The sequence below is a fragment of the Oncorhynchus nerka genome, linkage group LG7 (assembly GCF_034236695.1).
Source record: "Oncorhynchus nerka isolate Pitt River linkage group LG7, Oner_Uvic_2.0, whole genome shotgun sequence".
In the NCBI taxonomy this organism is placed as follows: Eukaryota; Metazoa; Chordata; class Actinopteri; order Salmoniformes; family Salmonidae; genus Oncorhynchus; species Oncorhynchus nerka.
In genome coordinates, this window is record NC_088402.1 from 84,661,146 (window position 1) to 84,683,192 (window position 22,047).

General features: G+C 39.8%; 1 protein-coding gene across 1 annotated transcript in view; it reads left to right on the forward strand.

Annotated features, from left to right (window-relative positions):
* Positions 1 to 1,589: 1,589 nt before the first annotated feature.
* The window catches only part of LOC115132526 (mitogen-activated protein kinase 14A-like), a 39,633-nt gene continuing 19,175 nt past the window's right edge, over positions 1,590 to 22,047 (forward strand). The window contains exon 1 of the mRNA XM_065020907.1: positions 1,590 to 1,859. Within this exon, the coding sequence (XP_064876979.1) occupies positions 1,741 to 1,859 (119 nt within the window). The 5' untranslated portion in view covers positions 1,590 to 1,740. The remainder of the gene's footprint in view (positions 1,860 to 22,047) is intronic.

Sequence of the window (22,047 nt, forward strand, 5' to 3'; positions counted from 1 at the left end):
CATGTTTCTACAGACTGTAACGGAACTTTTTGACATTTCGTCTGCTCCTAGTGAACGCGCTAGGAGTTTCGTGAGTTTGGATTTGTTTACAAAACGCGCTAACAAAAGTATCTATTTGGACATAAATGATGGACATTATTGAACAAAACAAACATTTATTGTGGAACGGGGATTCCTGGGAGTGCATTCTGATGAAGATCATCAAAGGTAAGTGAATATTTATAATGTTATTTCTGACTGCACAATATGGTGGATATCTTTTTGGCTTGTTTGTTCTTGTTTGGTCTCTGAGCGCCGTACTCAGAATATTGCATGGTGTGCTTTTTCCGTAAAGCTTTTTTGAAATCTGACACAGCGGTTGCATTAAGGGGAAGTGTATCTAAAGTTCCATGCATAACACTTGTATTTTCATCAACATTTATCATGAGTATTTCTGTAAATTGATGTGGCTCTCTGCAAAATCACCGGATGTTTTTGGAACTACTGAACATAACGCGCCAATGTATACTGAGATTTTTTTATATAAATATGAACTTTATCGAACAAAACATACATGTATTGTGTAACATGAAGTCCTATGAGTGTCATCTGATGACGATCATCAAAGGTTAGTGATTAATTTTATCTCTATTTCTGATTTTTGTGGAAAAAAAATGGCTGTGTTTTTCTGTGACTTGGCTCTGACCGAACATAATCGTTTGTGGTGCTTTCGCTGTAAAGCCTATTTGAAATCGGACACTGTGTTGGGATATACAAGAAGTATATCTTTAAAATGGTGTGAATTAATTCTATGTTTGAGGAATCTTAATTATGGGATTTCTGTTGTTTTGAATTTGGCGCCCTGCACTTTCACTGGCTGCTGTCATATCGATCCCAGCCATAAGAAGTTTTAAAGCCTATAGATGTGATGTTTGTGAGTATCATGAATGAGCACTGTTGAAATGCTTAAAAGAGATTCCTCCATTGTCCCCCCCCCCCCCCCAATTGTTTTACTTAGTGTTGCTTTAAAAGTATGGGTAATCAGAGATTAGTTAATGTTGATGATTCAAGGCGGTAGGAGGTATACAGAGCCTCTGACAGGTGACTGTTTACACATTGCAGTACAGCGGAAAGGACAAGATGTGGTGTGTTTATAAATTCAATCTGGAGTGCCAGAGTGTGCTCAGATTGCGCTCTGGGCATTCATAAATTCAGAGCATTGTCAGATTGTCTGTTCCTAAATTCAAAGCATTGCGTTCTCGAAGTGTTCAGAGCGCACATTGGACGCTCTGGCCTAGGAGTAGGGTTGATCAGAGCGTTCTGACCTTACAATGGCAGTCAAGCAACCAAGCTAAAAGGCTAACTTGGCTAGCATGCTAACTACTTCCAGACACAAATAAGAAAACACCTTACTTTGATCATTTTACTCCCCCTAGCAGAGATGATTAGGCTGGTTTCATGTTATCCAGCCTGTTGGTGACTGTAACTGTGCTGCTGGCAATAATTGAATTACGCTTTTTTGCCTACATTTACTGACACCGGCCATATTCATAAAGTCAGAAGTTATTCTGCACTCTGGCACAAACAGAGGAGAGCTCTGAAATCGTAGTAGATAACCAGAGTGAAATTACGAACGCACCCTCAGGGTGGGCGTCTCCCAGCTACCTTTGCTTACCTGTCATTTCCAAATCTTAAAGCGATTACAGATTTCCAATAGGTACCTCACTGGTTTGAACTAAAGGGACATTTTGTATTGACAAAATGGAATCGCCCGTGAAGAAAGGTTTCCTTAGACTGGAAATACAGAAAACAACATGGGAGGTTCCGGAGCAATATACCGCACTGAAAGCTGTTGGCTCAGGTGCTTACGGGACAGTATGGTGAGTTGACTTTGTGAACGGTCAGTGCATTCTGGGATTCTTGGAACATCACTACCCTAAACCCTAAACCCTAACCCTAACCTTAACCCTTACCCTAACCTTTACCCCTACCCTTACCCTAACCTTAACCATATCCCTTACCAAACCATATTCTTAACCCTTTCCTTCTCCATGTAAAATGTAAACTTCAATGGGGGTAGGGATATCCCAAGGATAGCACAAACCCTTTGGGTGAACGGGTAATTATTGGGAGGCCTTGCAGGAATAACTTTATGCCAAACCAGCATGTGTTTGTATTCTTTAGAATATACCTCTGTATAAATACAGTTGTTCTCAATCTCAGTCATGTCTCAAATATGTAGAAAATAAAAAATAATGGAAGGAACAACTTTCCCTTAGCCTATTATTGTTTATTTATTTTCAATAAAATCCAAAACTCTACATTATTGGATTTTGACCGTTTTTTTGTTGCATTTGTTCGATACTGAATAGACTGGTCATTGCTAACAGAGGCACTATTGTATTTCCTCAAGCAAATAAGCAAGTTGAAGCAGGTTTCGAGATAAGACAAGAATTTTGCTCTCCCAACCTGGAGCAAGCCCTGTAATATTGAAACCCAGTTATACCTCTGCCAGATATAGGTCATATGGAATGTCTGAAATCAAATGTTATTTGTAGGACTTCAGATGATAATTTGTCAAACTCTGACATAAAAGTCAATCAAAGATTTTGCAGTCTTTGATGACTTGGTATTGAGAGTAAACCACAGGAGGTTGGTGACACCTTAATTGGGGAGGATGGGCTCGTGGTAATGGCGGTAATGGCGGAATTAGTGGCATGGTATAAAATACATCAAACACATGCCATTCCATTTGCTCCGTTCCAGCCATTATTATTAGCCGTCCTCCCCTCAGCAGCCTCCACTGGAGTAAACCATTCTATCTATATCCCCCACAGTCTGTTGCTATTGAGAGTAAACCATTCTAACTATATCCCCCACAGTCTGTTGCTATTGAGAGTAAACCATTCTATCTATATCCCCCACAGTCTGTTGCTATTGAGAGTAAAGCATTCTATCTATATCCCCCACAGTCTGTTGCTATTGAGAGTGAACCATTCTATCTATATCCCCCACAGTCTGTTGCTATTGAGAGTGAACCATTCTATCTATATCCCCCACAGTCTGTTGCTATTGAGAGTGAACCATTCTATCTATATCCCCCACAGTATGTTGCTATTGAGAGTAAACCATTCTATCTATATCCCCCACAGTCTGTTGCTATTGAGAGTGAACCATTCTATCTACATCCTCCACAGTCTGTTTCTATTGAGAGTAAACCATTCTAACTATATCCCCCACAGTCTGTTGCTATTGAGAGTGAACCATTCTATCTATATCCCCCACAGTCTGTTTCAATTGAGAGTAAACCTATTCTATCTATATCCCCTATATCCCCCACAGTCTGTTGCTATTGAGAGTAAACCATTCTATCTATATCCCCACAGTCTGTTGCTATTGAGAGTAAACCATTCTATCTATATCCCCCACAGTCTGTTGCTATTGAGAGTGAACCATTCTATCTATATCTGTTGCTATTGAGGTGAACCATTCTATCTATATCCCCACAGTCTGTTGCTATTGAGAGTGAACCATTCTATCTATATCCCCACAGTCTGTTGCTATTGAGAGTAAACCATTCTATCTATATCCCCCACAGTCTGTTGCTATTGAGAGTAAACCATTCTATCTATATCCCCACAGTCTGTTGCTATTGAGAGTAAACCATTCTATCTATATCCCCCACAGTCTGTTGCTATTGAGAGTAAACCATTCTATCTATATCCCCACAGTCTGTTGCTATTGAGAGTAAACCATTCTATCTATATCCCCCACAGTCTGTTGCTATTGAGAGTAAACCATTCTATCTATATCCCCCACAGTCTGTTGCTATTGAGAGTAAACCATTCTATCTATATCCCCCACAGTCTGTTGCTATTGAGAGTAAACCATTCTATCTATATCCCCCACAGTCTGTTGCTAATTGAGAGTAAACCATTCTATCTATATCCCCCACAGTCTGTTGCTATTGAGAGTAAACCATTCTATCTATATCCCCCACAGTCTGTTGCTATTGAGAGTAAACCATTCTATCTATATCCCCCACAGTCTGTTGCTATTGAGAGTAAACCATTCTATCTATATCCCCCACAGTCTGTTGCTATTGAGAGTAAACCATTCTATCTATATCCCCACAGTCTGTTTCTATTGAGAGTAAACCATTCTATCTATATCCCCCACAGTCTGTTGCTATTGAGAAACCATTCTATCTATATCCCCACAGTCTGTTGCCATTCTATCTATATCCCCCACAGTCTGTTGCTATTGAGAGTAAACCATTCTATCTATATCCCCCACAGTCTGTTGCTATTGAGAGTAAACCATTCTATCTATATCCCCCACAGTCTGTTGCTATTGAGAGTAAACCATTCTATCTATATCCCCCACAGTCTGTTGCTATTGAGAGTAAACCATTCTATCTATATCCCCACAGTCTGTTGCTATTGAGAGTAAACCATTCTATCTATATCCCCCACAGTCTGTTGCTATTGAGAGTAAACCATTCTATCTATATCCCCCACAGTCTGTTGCTATTGAGAGTAAACCATTCTATCTATATCCCCCACAGTCTGTTGCTATTGAGAGTAAACCATTCTATCTATATCCCCACAGTCTGTTGCTATTGAGAGTAAACCATTCTATCTATATCCCCCACAGTCTGTTGCTATTGAGAGTAAACCATTCTATCTATATCCCCACAGTCTGTTGCTATTGAGAGTGAACCATTCTATCTATATCCCCCACAGTCTGTTGCTGTTGAGAGTGCTATTGATATCCCCCACAGTCTGTTGCTATTGTAAACCATTCTATCTATATCCCCCACAGTCTGTTGCTATTGAGAGTAAACCATTCTATCTATCCCCACAGTCTGTTGCTATTGAGTGAACCATTCTATCTATATCCCCACAGTCTGTTGCTATTGAGAGTGAACCATTCTATCTATATCCCCACAGTCTGTTGCTATTGAGAGTGAACCATTCTATCTATATCCCCCACAGTCTGTTTCTATTGAGAGTAAACCATTCTATCTATATCCCCCACAGTCTGTTTCTATTGAGAGTAAACCATTCTATCTATATCCCCCACAGTCTGTTGCTATTGAGAGTAAACCATTCTATCTATATCCCCCACAGTCTGTTGCTAATTGAGAGTAAACCATTCTATCTATATCCCCACAGTCTGTTGCTATTGAGAGTAAACCATTCTATCTATATCCCCCACAGTCTGTTGCTATTGAGAGTAAACCATTCTATCTATATCCCCCACAGTCTGTTGCTATTGAGAGTAAACCATTCTATCTATATCCCCCACAGTCTGTTGCTATTGAGAGTAAACCATTCTATCTATATCCCCCACAGTCTGTTGCTATTGAGAGTAAACCATTCTATCTATATCCCCCCACAGTCTGTTGCTATTGAGAGTAAACCATTCTATCTATATCCCCCACAGTCTGTTGCTATTGAGAGTAAACCATTCTATCTATATCCCCCACAGTCTGTTGCTATTGAGAGTAAACCATTCTATCTATATCCCCCACAGTCTGTTGCTATTGAGAGTAAACCATTCTATCTATATCCCCCACAGTCTGTTGCTATTGAGAGTGAACCATTCTATCTATATCCCCCACAGTCTGTTGCTATTGAGAGTAAACCATTCTATCTATATCCCCACAGTCTGTTTCTATTGAGAGTAAACCATTCTATCTATATCCCCACAGTCTGTTGCTATTGAGAGTAAACCATTCTATCTATATCCCCCACAGTCTGTTGCTATTGAGAGTAAACCATTCTATCTATATCCCCCACAGTCTGTTGCTTTGAGCTATTGAGAGTAAACCATTCTATCTATATCCCCACAGTCTGTTGCTATTGAGAGTAAACCATTCTATCTATATCCCCCACAGTCTGTTGCTATTGAGAGTAAACCATTCTATCTATATCCCCACAGTCTGTTGCTATTGAGAGTGAACCATTCTATCTATATCCCCACAGTCTGTTGCTATTGAGAGTGAACCATTCTATCTATATCCCCACAGTCTGTTGCTATTGAGAGTAAACCATTCTATCTATATCCCCACAGTCTGTTGCTATTGAGAGTAAACCATTCTATCTATATCCCCCACAGTCTGTTGCTATTGAGAGTAAACCATTCTATCTATATCCCCCACAGTCTGTTGCTATTGAGAGTAAACCATTCTATCTATATCCCCCCCCACAGTCTGTTGCTATTGAGAGTAAACCATTCTATCTATATCCCCACAGTCTGTTGCTATTGAGAGTAAACCATTCTATCTATATCCCCCACAGTCTGTTTCTATTGAGAGTAAACCATTCTATCTATATCCCCCACAGTCTGTTGCTATTGAGAGTAAACCATTCTATCTATATCCCCCACAGTCTGTTGCTATTGAGAGTAAACCATTCTATCTATATCCCCCACAGTCTGTTGCTAATTGAGAGTAAACCATCTGTTTCTAGAGTCTATTCTATCCCCCACAGTCTGTTGCTATTGAGAGTAAACCATTCTATCTATATCCCCCCCACAGTCTGTTGCTATTGAGAGTAAACCATTCTATCTATATCCCCACAGTCTGTTGCTATTGAGAGTAAACCATTCTATCTATATCCCCCACAGTCTGTTGCTATTGAGAGTAAACCATTCTATCTATATCAGTCTGTTGCTATTGAGAGTAAACCATTCTATCTATATCCCCACAGTCTGTTGCTATTGAGAGTAAACCATTCTATCTATATCCCCCACAGTCTGTTGCTATTGAGAGTAAACCATTCTATCTATATCCCCACAGTCTGTTGCTATTGAGAGTAAACCATTCTATCTATATCCCCACAGTCTGTTGCTATTGAGAGTAAACCATTCTATCTATATCCCCACAGTCTGTTTCTATTGAGAGTAAACCATTCTATCTATATCCCCACAGTCTGTTGCTATTGAGAGTAAACCATTCTATCTATATCCCCCACAGTCTGTTGCTATTGAGAGTAAACCATTCTATCTATATCCCCACAGTCTGTTGCTATTGAGAGTAAACCATTCTATCTATATCCCCCACAGTCTGTTGCTATTGAGAGTAAACCATTCTATCTATATCCCCCACAGTCTGTTGCTATTGAGAGTAAACCATTCTATCTATATCCCCACAGTCTGTTGCTAGAGTAAACCATTCTATCTATATCCCCACAGTCTGTTGCTATTGAGAGTAAACCATTCTATCTATATCCCCACAGTCTGTTGCTATTGAGAGTAAAAACATTCTATCTATATCCCCCACAGTCTGTTGCTATTGAGAGTAAACCATTCTATCTATATCCCCACAGTCTGTTTCTATTGAGAGTAAACCATTCTATCTATATCCCCACAGTCTGTTGCTATTGAGAGTAAACCATTCTATCTATATCCCCCACAGTCTGTTGCTATTGAGAGTAAACCATTCTATCTATATCCCCCACAGTCTGTTGCTATTGAGAGTAAACCATTCTATCTATATCCCCCACAGTCTGTTGCTATTGAGAGTAAACCATTCTAACTATATCCCCCACAGTCTGTTGCTATTGAGAGTAAACCATTCTATCTATATCCCCCACAGTCTGTTGCTATTGAGAGTAAACCATTCTATCTATATCCCCCACAGTCTGTTGCTATTGAGAGTGAACCATTCTATCTATATCCCCACAGTCTGTTGCTATTGAGAGTAAACCATTCTATCTATATCCCCCACAGTCTGTTGCTATTGAGAGTAAACCATTCTATCTATATCCCCCACAGTCTGTTGCTATTGAGAGTGAACCATTCTATCTATATCCCCCACAGTCTGTTGCTATTGAGAGTAAACCATTCTATCTATATCCCCACAGTCTGTTGCTATTGAGAGTGAACCATTCTATCTATATCCCCCACAGTCTGTTGCTATTGAGAGTAAACCATTCTATCTATATCCCCCACAGTCTGTTGCTATTGAGAGTAAACCATTCTATCTATATCCCCACAGTCTGTTGCTATTGAGAGTAAACCATTCTATCTATATCCCCCACAGTCTGTTGCTATTGAGAGTAAACCATTCTATCTATATCCCCACAGTCTGTTGCTATTGAGAGTAAACCATTCTATCTATATCCCCACAGTCTGTTGCTATTGAGAGTGAACCATTCTATCTATATCCCCCACAGTCTGTTGCTATTGAGAGTAAACCATTCTATCTATATCCCCACAGTCTGTTGCTATTGAGAGTAAACCATTCTATCTATATCCCCCACAGTCTGTTGCTATTGAGAGTGAACCATTCTATCTATATCCCCACAGTCTGTTGCTATTGAGAGTGAACCATTCTATCTATATCCCCACAGTCTGTTGCTATGAGAGTAAACCATTCTATCTATATCCCCACAGTCTGTTGCTATTGAGAGTAAACCATTCTATCTATATCCCCCACAGTCTGTTGCTATTGAGAGTAAACCATTCTATCTATATCCCTATATCCCCCACAGTCTGTTGCTATTGAGAGTAAACCATTCTATCTATATCCCCACAGTCTGTTGCTATTGAGAGTAAACCATTCTATCTATATCCCCCACAGTCTGTTGCTATTGAGAGTAAACCATTCTATCTATATCCCCCACAGTCTGTTGCTATTGAGAGTGAACCATTCTATCTATATCCCCCACAGTCTGTTGCTATTGAGAGTAACCATTCTATCTATATCCCCCACAGTCTGTTGCTATTGAGAGTAACCATTCTATCTATATCCCCCACAGTCTGTTGCTATTGAGAGTAAACCATTCTATCTATATCCCCCACAGTCTGTTGCTATTGAGAGTAAACCATTCTATCTATATCCCCACAGTCTGTTGCTATTGAGAGTAAATTCATTATACAGTCTGTTGCTATAGAGTAAACCATCCCCTATATCCCCCACAGTCTGTTGCTATTGAGAGTAAACCATTCTATCTATATCCCCACAGTCTGTTGCTATTGAGAGTAAACCATTCTATCTATATCCCCCACAGTCTGTTGCTATTGAGAGTAAACCATTATATATCCCCCACAGTCTGTTGCTAATAAACCATTCCCCCCCCAGTCTGTTGCTATTGAGAGTAAACCATTCTATCTATATCCCCACAGTCTGTTGCTATTGAGAGTAAACCATTCTATCTATATCCCCACAGTCTGTTGCTATTGAGAGTAAACCATTCTATCTATATCCCCCACAGTCTGTTGCTATTGAGAGTAAACCATTCTATCTATATCCCCCACAGTCTGTTGCTATTGAGAGTAAACCATTCTATCTATATCCCCCACAGTCTGTTGCTATTGAGAGTAAACCATTCTATCTATATCCCCCACAGTCTGTTGCTATTGAGAGTAAACCATTCTATCTATATCCCCCACAGTCTGTTGCTATTGAGAGTAAACCATTCTATCTATATCCCCACAGTCTGTTGCTATTGAGAGTAAACCATTCTATCTATATCCCCACAGTCTGTTGCTATTGAGTCTGTTGCTGGGGAGTAAACCATTCTATCTATATCCCCACAGTCTGTTGCTATTGAGAGTAAACCATTCTATCTATATCCCCCACAGTCTGTTGCTATTGAGAGTAAACCATTCTATCTATATCCCCACAGTCTGTTGCTATTGAGAGTAAACCATTCTATCTATATCCCCCACAGTCTGTTGCTATTGAGAGTTGCTAAAACCATTCTATCTATATCCCCCACAGTCTGTTGCTATTGAGAGTAAACCATTCTATCTATATCCCCCACAGTCTGTTGCTATTGAGAGTAAACCATTCTATCTATATCCCCCACAGTCTGTTGCTATTGAGAGTAAACCATTCTATCTATATCCCCCACAGTCTGTTGCTATTGAGAGTAAACCATTCTATCTATATCCCCACAGTCTGTTGCTATTGAGAGTAAACCATTCTATCTATATCCCCACAGTCTGTTGCTATTGAGAGTAAACCATTCTATCTATATCCCCACAGTCTGTTGCTATTGAGAGTAAACCATTCTATCTATATCCCCACAGTCTGTTGCTATTGAGAGTAAACCATTCTATCTATATCCCCCACAGTCTGTTTCTATTGAGAGTAAACCATTCTATCTATATCCCCCACAGTCTGTTGCTTCTATTGAGAGTAAACCATTCTATCTATATCCCCCACAGTCTGTTGCTATTGAGAGTAAACCATTCTATCTATATCCCCACAGTCTGTTGCTATTGAGAGTAAACCATTCTATCTATATCCCCACAGTCTGTTGCTATTGAGAGTAAACCATTCTATCTATATCCCCACAGTCTGTTGCTATTGAGAGTGAACCATTCTATCTATATCCCCCACAGTCTGTTGCTATTGAGAGTGAACCATTCTATCTATATCCCCCACAGTCTGTTGCTATTGAGAGTAAACCATTCTATCTATATCCCCCACAGACTGTTGCTATTGAGAGTGAACCATTCTATCTATATCCCCACAGTCTGTTGCTATTGAGAGTGAACCATTCTATCTATATCCCCACAGTCTGTTGCTATTGAGAGTAAACCATTCTATCTATATCCCCCACAGTCTGTTTCAATTGAGAGTAAACCATTCTATCTATATCCCCACAGTCTGTTGCTATTGAGAGTAAACCATTCTATCTATATCCCCCACAGTCTGTTGCTATTGAGAGTAAACCATTCTATCTATATCCCCCACAGTCTGTTGCTATTGAGAGTAAACCATTCTATCTATATCCCCACAGTCTGTTGCTATTGAGAGTAAACCATTCTATCTATATCCCCCACAGTCTGTTGCTATATGAGAGTAAACCATTCTATCTATATCCCCCACAGTCTGTTGCTATTGAGAGTAAACCATTCTATCTATATCCCCACAGTCTGTTGCTATTGAGAGTAAACCATTCTATCTATATCCCCCACAGTCTGTTGCTATTGAGAGTAAACCATTCTATCTATATCCCCACAGTCTGTTGCTATTGAGAGTAAACCATTCTATCTATATCCCCCACAGTCTGTTGCTATTGAGAGTAAACCATTCTATCTATATCCCCCACAGTCTGTTGCTATTGAGAGTAAACCATTCTATCTATATCCCCCACAGTCTGTTGCTATTGAGAGTAAACCATTCTATCTATATCCCCCACAGTCTGTTGCTATTGAGAGTAACCATTCTATCTATATCCCCACAGTCTGTTGCTATTGAGAGTAAACCATTCTATCTATATCCCCCACAGTCTGTTGCTATTGAGAGTAAACCATTCTATCTATATCCCCCACAGTCTGTTGCTATTGAGAGTAAACCATTCTATCTATATCCCCCACAGTCTGTTGCTATTGAGAGTAAACCATTCTATCTATATCCCCACAGTCTGTTGCTATTGAGAGTAAACCATTCTATCTATATCCCCCACAGTCTGTTGCTATTGAGAGTAAACCATTCTATCTATATCCCCACAGTCTGTTGCTATTGAGAGTAAAACCATTCTATCTATATCCCCACAGTCTGTTGCTATTGAGAGTAAACCATTCTATCTATATCCCCCACAGTCTGTTGCTATTGAGAGTAAACCATTCTATCTATATCCCCCACAGTCTGTTGCTATTGAGAGTAAACCATTCTATCTATATCCCCACAGTCTGTTGCTATTGAGAGTAAACCATTCTATCTATATCCCCCACAGTCTGTTGCTATTGAGAGTAAACCATTCTATCTATATCCCCCACAGTCTGTTGCTATTGAGAGTAAACCATTCTATCTATATCCCCCACAGTCTGTTGCTATTGAGAGTAAAACCATTCTATCTATATCCCCCACAGTCTGTTGCTATTGAGAGTAAACCATTCTATCTATATCCCCCACAGTCTGTTGCTATTGAGAGTAAACCATTCTATCTATATCCCCCACAGTCTGTTGCTATTGAGAGTAAACCATTCTATCTATATCCCCACAGTCTGTTGCTATTGAGAGTAAACCATTCTATCTATATCCCCCCCACAGTCTGTTGCTATTGAGAGTAAACCATTCTATCTATATCCCCCACAGTCTGTTGCTATTGAGAGTAAACCATTCTATCTATATCCCCCACAGTCTGTTGCTATTGAGAGTAAACCATTCTATCTATATCCCCACAGTCTGTTGCTATTGAGAGTGAACCATTCTATCTATATCCCCCACAGTCTGTTGCTATTGAGAGTAAACCATTCTATCTATATCCCCCACAGTCTGTTGCTATTGAGAGTAAACCATTCTATCTATATCCCCCACAGTCTGTTGCTATTGAGAGTAAACCATTCTATCTATATCCCCCACAGTCTGTTGCTATTGAGAGTAAACCATTCTATCTATATCCCCACAGTCTGTTGCTATTGAGAGTAAACCATTCTATCTATATCCCCCACAGTCTGTTGCTATTGAGAGTGAACCATTCTATCTATATCCCCCACAGTCTGTTGCTATTGAGAGTAAACCATTCTATCTATATCCCCCACAGTCTGTTGCTATTGAGAGTAAACCATTCTATCTATATCCCCCACAGTCTGTTGCTATTGAGAGTAAACCATTCTATCTATATCCCCCACAGTCTGTTGCTATTGAGAGTAAACCATTCTATCTATATCCCCCACAGTCTGTTGCTATTGAGAGTAAACCATTCTATCTATATCCCCCACAGTCTGTTGCTATTGAGAGTAAACCATTCTATCTATATCCCCCACAGTCTGTTGCTATTGAGAGTAAACCATTATATCTATATCCCCCACAGTCTGTTGCTATTGAGAGTAAACCATTCTATCTATATCCCCCACAGTCTGTTGCTATTGAGAGTAAACCATTCTATCTATATCCCCCACAGTCTGTTGCTATTGAGAGTAAACCATTCTATCTATATCCCCACAGTCTGTTGCTATTGAGAGTGAACCATTCTATCTATATCCCCACAGTCTGTTGCTATTGAGAGTAACCATTCTATCTATATCCCCACAGTCTGTTGCTATTGAGAGTAAACCATTCTATCTATATCCCCCCACAGTCTGTTGCTATTGAGAGTAAACCATTCTATCTATATCCCCACAGTCTGTTGCTATTGAGAGTAAACCATTCTATCTATATCCCCCACAGTCTGTTGCTATTGAGAGTAAACCATTCCATTCTATCTTCTATATATCCCCACAGTCTGTTTCTATTGAGAGTAAACCATTCTATCTATATCCCCACAGTCTGTTGCTATTGAGAGTGAACCATTCTATCTATATCCCCCACAGTCTGTTGCTATTGAGAGTAAACCATTCTATCTATATCCCCACAGTCTGTTGCTATTGAGAGTAAACCATTCTATCTATATCCCCCACAGTCTGTTGCTATTGAGAGTAAACCATTCTATCTATATCCCCACAGTCTGTTGCTATCTGTCTGTTGCTAGAGAGAACCATTCTATCTATATCCCCCACAGTCTGTTGCTATTGAGAGTAAACCATTCTATCTATATCCCCCACAGTCTGTTGCTATTGAGAGTAAACCATTCTATCTATATCCCCCAGTCTGTTGCTAATGAGTCTGTTGCTATTGAGAGTAAACCATTCTATCTATATCCCCACAGTCTGTTGCTATTGAGAGTGAACCATTCTATCTATATCCCCACAGTCTGTTGCTATTGAGAGTAAACCATTCTATCTATATCCCCACAGTCTGTTGCTATTGAGAGTAAACCATTCTATCTATATCCCCACAGTCTGTTGCTATTGAGAGTAAACCATTCTATCTATATCCCCCACAGTCTGTTGCTATTGAGAGTAAACCATTCTATCTATATCCCCACAGTCTGTTGCTATTGAGAGTAAACCATTCTATCTATATCCCCCACAGTCTGTTGCTTCTATTGAGAGTAAACCATTCTATCTATATCCCCCACAGTCTGTTGCTATTGAGAGTAAACCATTCTATCTATATCCCCCACAGTCTGTTGCTATTGAGAGTAAACCATTCTATCTATATCCCCCACAGTCTGTTGCTATTGAGAGTAAACCATTCTATCTATATCCCCCACAGTCTGTTGCTATTGAGAGTAAACCATTCTATCTATATCCCCACAGTCTGTTGCTATTGAGAGTAAACCATTCTATCTATATCCCCCACAGTCTGTTGCTATTGAGAGTAAACCATTCTATCTATATCCCCCACAGTCTGTTGCTATTGTAAACCATTCTATCTATATCTCTGTTTGCTATTGAGAGTAAACCATTCTATCTATATCCCCCACAGTCTGTTGCTATTGAGAGTAAACCATTCTATCTATATCCCCACAGTCTGTTGCTATTGAGAGTAAACCATTCTATCTATATCCCCCACAGTCTGTTGCTATTGAGAGTAAACCATTCTATCTATATCCCCCACAGTCTGTTGCTATTGAGAGTAAACCATTCTATCTATATCCCCCACAGTCTGTTGCTATTGAGAGTAAACCATTCTATCTATATCCCCCACAGTCTGTTGCTATTGAGAGTGAACCATTCTATCTATATCCCCCACAGTCTGTTGCTATTGAGAGTAAACCATTCTATCTATATCCCCCACAGTCTGTTGCTATTGAGAGTAAACCATTCTATCTATATCCCCACAGTCTGTTGCTATTGAGAGTAAACCATTCTATCTATATCCCCCACAGTCTGTTGCTATTGAGAGTAAACCATTCTATCTATATCCCCACAGTCTGTTGCTATTGAGAGTAACCATTCTATCTATATCCCCCACAGTCTGTTGCTATTGAGAGTAAACCATTCTATCTATATCCCCCACAGTCTGTTGCTATTGAGAGTAAACCATTCTATCTATATCCCCACAGTCTGTTGCTATTGAGAGTAAACCATTCTATCTATATCCCCCACAGTCTGTTGCTATTGAGAGTAAACCATTCCTATATCCCCCACAGTCTGTTGCTAGAGTAAACCATTCTATCTATATCCCCCACAGTCTGTTGCTATTGAGAGTAAACCATTCTATCTATATCCCCCACAGTCTGTTGCTATTGAGAGTGAACCATTCTATCTATATCCCCACAGTCTGTTGCTATTGAGAGTAAACCATTCTATCTATATCCCCCACAGTCTGTTGCTATTGAGAGTAAACCATTCTATCTATATCCCTATTGAGAGTACAGTCTGTTATCCCCCACAGTCTGTTGCTATTGAGAGTAAACCATTCTATCTATATCCCCCACAGTCTGTTGCTGTTGCTATTGAGAGTATTGAGAGTAAACCATTCTATCTAATCCCCCACAGTCTGTTGCATTGAGAGTAAATCTTCTATCTATATCCCCCACAGTTTCAATTGAGAGTAAACCATTCTATCTATATCCCCCACAGTCTGTTGCTATTGAGAGTGAACCATTCTATCTATATCCCCCACAGTCTGTTGCTATTGAGAGTAAACTTCTATCTATATCCCCCACAGTCTGTTGCTATTGAGTAAACAGTCTGTTCTATCTATATCCCCCACAGTCTGTTGCTATTGAGAGTAAACCATTCTATCTATATCCCCCACAGTCTGTTGCTATTGAGAGTAAACCATTCTATCTATATCCCCCACAGTCTGTTGCTATTGAGAGTAAACCATTCTATCTATATCCCCCACAGTCTGTTGCTATTCTATCTATATCCCCCACAGTCTGAGAGAGTAAACCATTCTATCTATATCCCCCACAGTCTGTTGCTATTGAGAGTAAACCATTCTATCTATATCCCCCACAGTCTGTTGCTATTGAGAGTAAACCATTCTATCTATATCCCCCCTGTTGCTACAGTCTATATCCCCCCACAGTCTGTTGCTATTGAGAGTAACCTATTCCCCACAGTCTGTTGCTATATCCATTCTATCTATATCCCCACAGTCTGTTGCTATTGAGAGTAAACCATTCTATCTATATCCCCACAGTCTGTTGCTATTGAGAGTGAACCATTCTATCTATATCCCCCACAGTCTGTTGCTATTGAGAGTAAACCATTCTATCTATATCCCCACAGTCTGTTGCTATTGAGAGTGAACCATTCTATCTATATCCCCCACAGTCTGTTGCTATTGAGAGTGAACCATTCTATCTCTATCCCCACAGTCTGTTGCTATTGAGAGTAAACCATTCTATCTATATCCCCCACAGTCTGTTGCTATTGAGAGTGAACCATTCTATCTATATCCCCCACAGTCTGTTGCTATTGAGAGTAAACCATTCTATCTATATCCCCCACAGTCTGTTGCTATTGAGAGTAAACCATTCTATCTATATCCCCCACAGTCTGTTGCTATTGAGAGTAAACCATTCTATCTATATCCCCCACAGTCTGTTGCTATTGAGAGTAAACCATTCTATCTATATCCCCACAGTCTGTTGCTATTGAGAGTAAACCATTCTATCTATATCCCCCACAGTCTGTTGCTATTGAGAGTAAACCATTCTATCTATATCCCCACAGTCTGTTGCTATTGAGAGTGAACCATTCTATCTATATCCCCACAGTCTGTTTCTATTGAGAGTAAACCATTCTATCTATATCTACTGAGAGTAAACCCCACAGTCTGTTGCTATTGAGAGTAAACCATTCTATCTATATCCCCCACAGTCTGTTGCTATTGAGAGTAAACCATTCTATCTATATCCCCCACAGTCTGTTGCTATTGAGAGTAAACCATTCTATCTATATCCCCCACAGTCTGTTGCTATTGAGAGTAAACCATTCTATCTATATCCCCCACAGTCTGTTGCTATTGAGAGTAAACCATTCTATCTATATCCCCCACAGTCTGTTGCTATTGAGAGTAAAACCATTCTATCTATATCCCCACAGTCTGTTGCTATTGAGAGTAAACCATTCTATCTATATCCCCACAGTCTGTTGCTATTGAGAGTGAAACCATTCTATCTATATCCCCCAGTCTGTTGCTATTGAGAGTGAACCATTCTATCTATATCCCCCACAGTCTGTTGCTATTGAGAGTAAACCATTCTATCTATATCCCCCACAGTCTGTTGCTATTGAGAGTAAACCATTCTATCTATATCCCCCACAGTCTGTTGCTATTGAGAGTAAACCATTCTATCTATATCCCCCACAGTCTGTTGCTATTGAGAGTAAACCATTCTATCTATATCCCCCACAGTCTGTTGCTATTGAGAGTAAACCATTCTATCTATATCCCCCACAGTCTGTTGCTATTGAGAGTAAACCATTCTATCTATATCCCCACAGTCTGTTGCTATTGAGAGTAAACCATTCTATCTATATCCCCACAGTCTGTTGCTATTGAGAGTAAACCATTCTATCTATATCCCCCACAGTCTGTTGCTATTGAGAGTAAACCATTCTATCTATATCCCCCACAGTCTGTTGCTATTGAGAGTAAACCATTCTATCTATATCCCCCACAGTCTGTTGCTATTGAGAGTAAACCATTCTATCTATATCCCCCACAGTCTGTTGCTATTGAGAGTAAACCATTCTATCTATATCCCCCACAGTCTGTTGCTATTGAGAGTAAACCATTCTATCTATATCCCCCACAGTCTGTTGCTATTGAGAGTAAACCATTCTATCTATATCCCCCACAGTCTGTTGCTATTGAGAGTAAACCATTCTATCTATATCCCCCACAGTCTGTTGCTATTGAGAGTAAACCATTCTATCTCTATCCCCCACAGTCTGTTGCTATTGAGAGTAAACCATTCTATCTATATCCCCCACAGTCTGTTGCTATTGAGAGTGAAACCATTCTATCTATATCCCCACAGTCTGTTGCTATTGAGAGTAAACCATTCTATCTATATCCCCCACAGTCTGTTTCTATTGAGAGTAAACCATTCTATCTATATCCCCCACAGTCTGTTGCTATTGAGAGTAAACCATTCTATCTATATCCCCCACAGTCTGTTGCTATTGAGAGTAAACCATTCTATCTATATCCCCACAGTCTGTTGCTATTGAGAGTGAACCATTCTATCTATATCCCCCACAGTCTGTTGCTATTGAGAGTAAACCATTCTATCTATATCCCCCACAGTCTGTTGCTATTGAGAGTAAACCATTCTATCTATATCCCCCACAGTCTGTTGCTATTGAGAGTAAACCATTCTATCTATATCCCCCACAGTCTGTTGCTATTGAGAGTAAACCATTCTATCTATATCCCCACAGTCTGTTGCTATTGAGAGTAAACCATTCTATCTATATCCCCCACAGTCTGTTGCTATTGAGAGTAAACCATTCTATCTATATCCCCCACAGTCTGTTGCTATTGAGAGTAAACCATTCTATCTATATCCCCCACAGTCTGTTGCTATTGAGAGTAAACCATTCTATCTATATCCCCACAGTCTGTTGCTATTGAGAGTAAACCATTCTATCTATATCCCCCACAGTCTGTTGCTATTGAGAGTAAACCATTCTATCTATATCCCCCACAGTCTGTTGCTATTGAGAGTAAACCATTCTATCTATATCCCCCACAGTCTGTTGCTATTGAGAGTAAACCATTCTATCTATATCCCCACAGTCTGTTGCTATTGAGAGTAAACCATTCTATCTATATCCCCCACAGTCTGTTGCTATTGAGAGTAAACCATTCTATCTATATCCCCCACAGTCTGTTGCTATTGAGAGTAAACCATTCTATCTATATCCCCACAGTCTGTTGCTATTGAGAGTAAACCATTCTATCTATATCCCCCACAGTCTGTTGCTATTGAGAGTAAACCATTCTATCTATATCCCCCACAGTCTGTTGCTATTGAGAGTAAACCATTCTATCTATATCCCCCACAGTCTGTTGCTATTGAGAGTAAACCATTCTATCTATATCCCCCACAGTCTGTTGCTATTGAGAGTAAACCATTCTATCTATATCCCCCACAGTCTGTTGCTATTGAGAGTAAACCATTCTATCTATATCCCCCACAGTCTGTTGCTATTGAGAGTAAACCATTCTATCTATATCCCCCACAGTCTGTTGCTATTGAGAGTAAACCATTCTATCTATATCCCCACAGTCTGTTGCTATTGAGAGTAAACCATTCTATCTATATCCCCCACAGTCTGTTGCTATTGAGAGTAAACCATTCTATCTATATCCCCCACAGTCTGTTGCTATTGAGAGTAAACCATTCTATCTATATCCCCCACAGTCTGTTGCTATTGAGAGTAAACCATTCTATCTATATCCCCCACAGTCTGTTGCTATTGAGAGTAACCATTCTATCTATATCCCCCACAGTCTGTTGCTATTGAGAGTAAACCATTCTATCTATATCCCCACAGTCTGTTGCTATTGAGAGTAAACCATTCTATCTATATCCCCACAGTCTGTTGCTATTGAGAGTGAACCATTCTATCTATATCCCCCACAGTCTGTTGCTATTGAGAGTAAACCATTCTATCTATATCCCCCACAGTATGTTGCTATTGAGAGTAAACCATTCTATCTATATCCCCACAGTCTGTTGCTATTGAGAGTGAAGCATTCTATCTATATCCCCCACAGTCTGTTGCTATTGAGAGTAAACCATTCTATCTATATCCCCCACAGTCTGTTGCTATTGAGAGTAAACCATTCTATCTATATCCCCCACAGTCTGTTTCAATTGAGAGCAAACCATTCTATCTATATCCCCACAGTCTGCTGCTATTGAGAGTAAACCATTCTATCTATATCCCCCACAGTCTGTTGCTATTGAGAGTAAAAACCATTCTATCTATATCCCCCACAGTCTGTTGCTATTGAGAGTAAACCATTCTATCTATATCCCCCACAGTCTGTTGCTATTGAGAGTAAACCATTCTATCTATATCCCCCACAGTCTGTTGCTAATGAGAGTAAACCATTATATCTATATCCCCCACAGTCTGTTTCAATTGAGAGTAAACCATTCTATCTATATCCCCCACAGTCTGTTGCTATTGAGAGTAAACCATTCTATCTATATCCCCCACAGTCTGTTGCTATTGAGAGTAAACCATTCTATCTATATCCCCCACAGTCTGTTGCTATTGAGAGTAAACCATCTATCTATATCCCCCACAGTCTGTTGCTATTGAGAGTAAACCATTCTATCTATATCCCCCACAGTCTGTTGCTATTGAGAGTAAACCATTCTATCTATATCCCCCACAGTCTGTTGCTATTGAGAGTAAACCATTCTATCTATATCCCCCACAGTCTGTTGCTATTGAGAGTGAACCATTCTATCTATATCCCCCACAGTCTGTTGCTATTGAGAGTGAACCATTCTATCTATATCCCCCACAGTCTGTTGCTATTGAGAGTGAACCATTCTATCTATATCCCCCACAGTCTGTTGCTATTGAGAGTGAACCATTCTATCTATATCCCCCACAGTATGTTGCTATTGAGAGTAAACCATTCTATCTATATCCCCCACAGACTGTTGCTATTGAGAGTGAACCATTCTATCTATATCCCCCACAGTCTGTTGCTATTGAGAGTGAACCATTCTATCTATATCCCCCACAGTCTGTTGCTATTGAGAGTAAACCATTCTATCTATATCCCCCACAGTCTGTTTCAATTGAGAGCAAACCATTCTATCTATATCCCCACAGTCTGCTGCTATTGAGAGTAAACCATTCTATCTCTATCCCCCACAGTCTGTTGCTATTGAGAGTAAACCATTCTATCTATATCCCCCACAGTCTGTTGCTATTGAGAGTAAACCATTCTATCTATATCCCCCACAGTCTGTTGCTATTGAGAAACCATTCTAAACCATTGTTGCTAATGAGAAAACCATATATCCCCCCACAGTCTGTTGCTAATTGAGAGTAAACCATTCTATCTATATCCCCCACAGTCTGTTGCTATTGAGAGTAAACCATTCTATCTATATCCCCACAGTCTGTTGCTATTGAGAGTAAACCATTCTATCTATATCCCCCACAGTCTGTTGCTATTGAGAGTAAACCATTCTATCTATATCCCCCACAGTCTGTTGCTATTGAGAGTAAACCATTCTATCTATATCCCCCACAGTCTGTTGCTATTGAGAGTAAACCATTCTATCTATATCCCCACAGTCTGTTGCTATTGAGAGTAAACCATTCTATCTATATCCCCACAGTCTGTTGCTATTGAGAGTAAACTATTCCCCACAGTCTGTTGCTATTGATCCATTCTACAGTCTGTTGCTATTGAGAGTAAACCATTCTATCTATATCCCCCACAGTCTGTTGCTATTGAGAGTAAACCATTCTATCTATATCCCCACAGTCTGTTGCTATTGAGAGTAAACCATTCTATCTATATCCCCCACAGTCTGTTGCCATTTGAGAGTGAACCATTCTATCTATATCCCCACAGTCTGTTGCTATTGAGAGTGAACCATTCTATCTATATCCCCCACAGTCTGTTGCTATTGAGAGTGAACCATTCTATCTATATCCCCCACAGTCTGTTGCTATTGAGAGTGAACCATTCTATCTATATCCCCACAGTCTGTTGCTATTGAGAGTAAACCATTCTATCTATATCCCCACAGTCTGTTGCTATTGAGAGTAAACCATTCTATCTATATCCCCCACAGTCTGTTCTATTGAGAGTAAACCATTCTATCTATATCCCCCACAGTCTGTTGCTATTGAGAGTAAACCATTCTATCTATATCCCCCACAGTCTGTTGCTATTGAGAGTAAACCATTCTATCTATATCCCCCTACAGTCTGTTGCTATTGAGAGTAAACCATTCTATCTATATCCCCACAGTCTGTTGCTATTGAGAGTAAACCATTCTATCTATATCCCCCACAGTCTGTTGCTATTGAGAGTAAACCATTCTATCTATATCCCCACAGTCTGTTGCTATTGAGAGTAAACCATTCTATCTATATCCCCCACAGTCTGTTGCTATTGAGAGTAAACCATTCTATCTATATCCCCACAGTCTGTTGCTAAAACCATTCTATCTATATCCCCCACAGTCTGTTGCTATTGAGAGTAAACCATTCTATCTATATCCCCCACAGTCTGTTGCTATTGAGAGTAAACCATTCTATCTATAT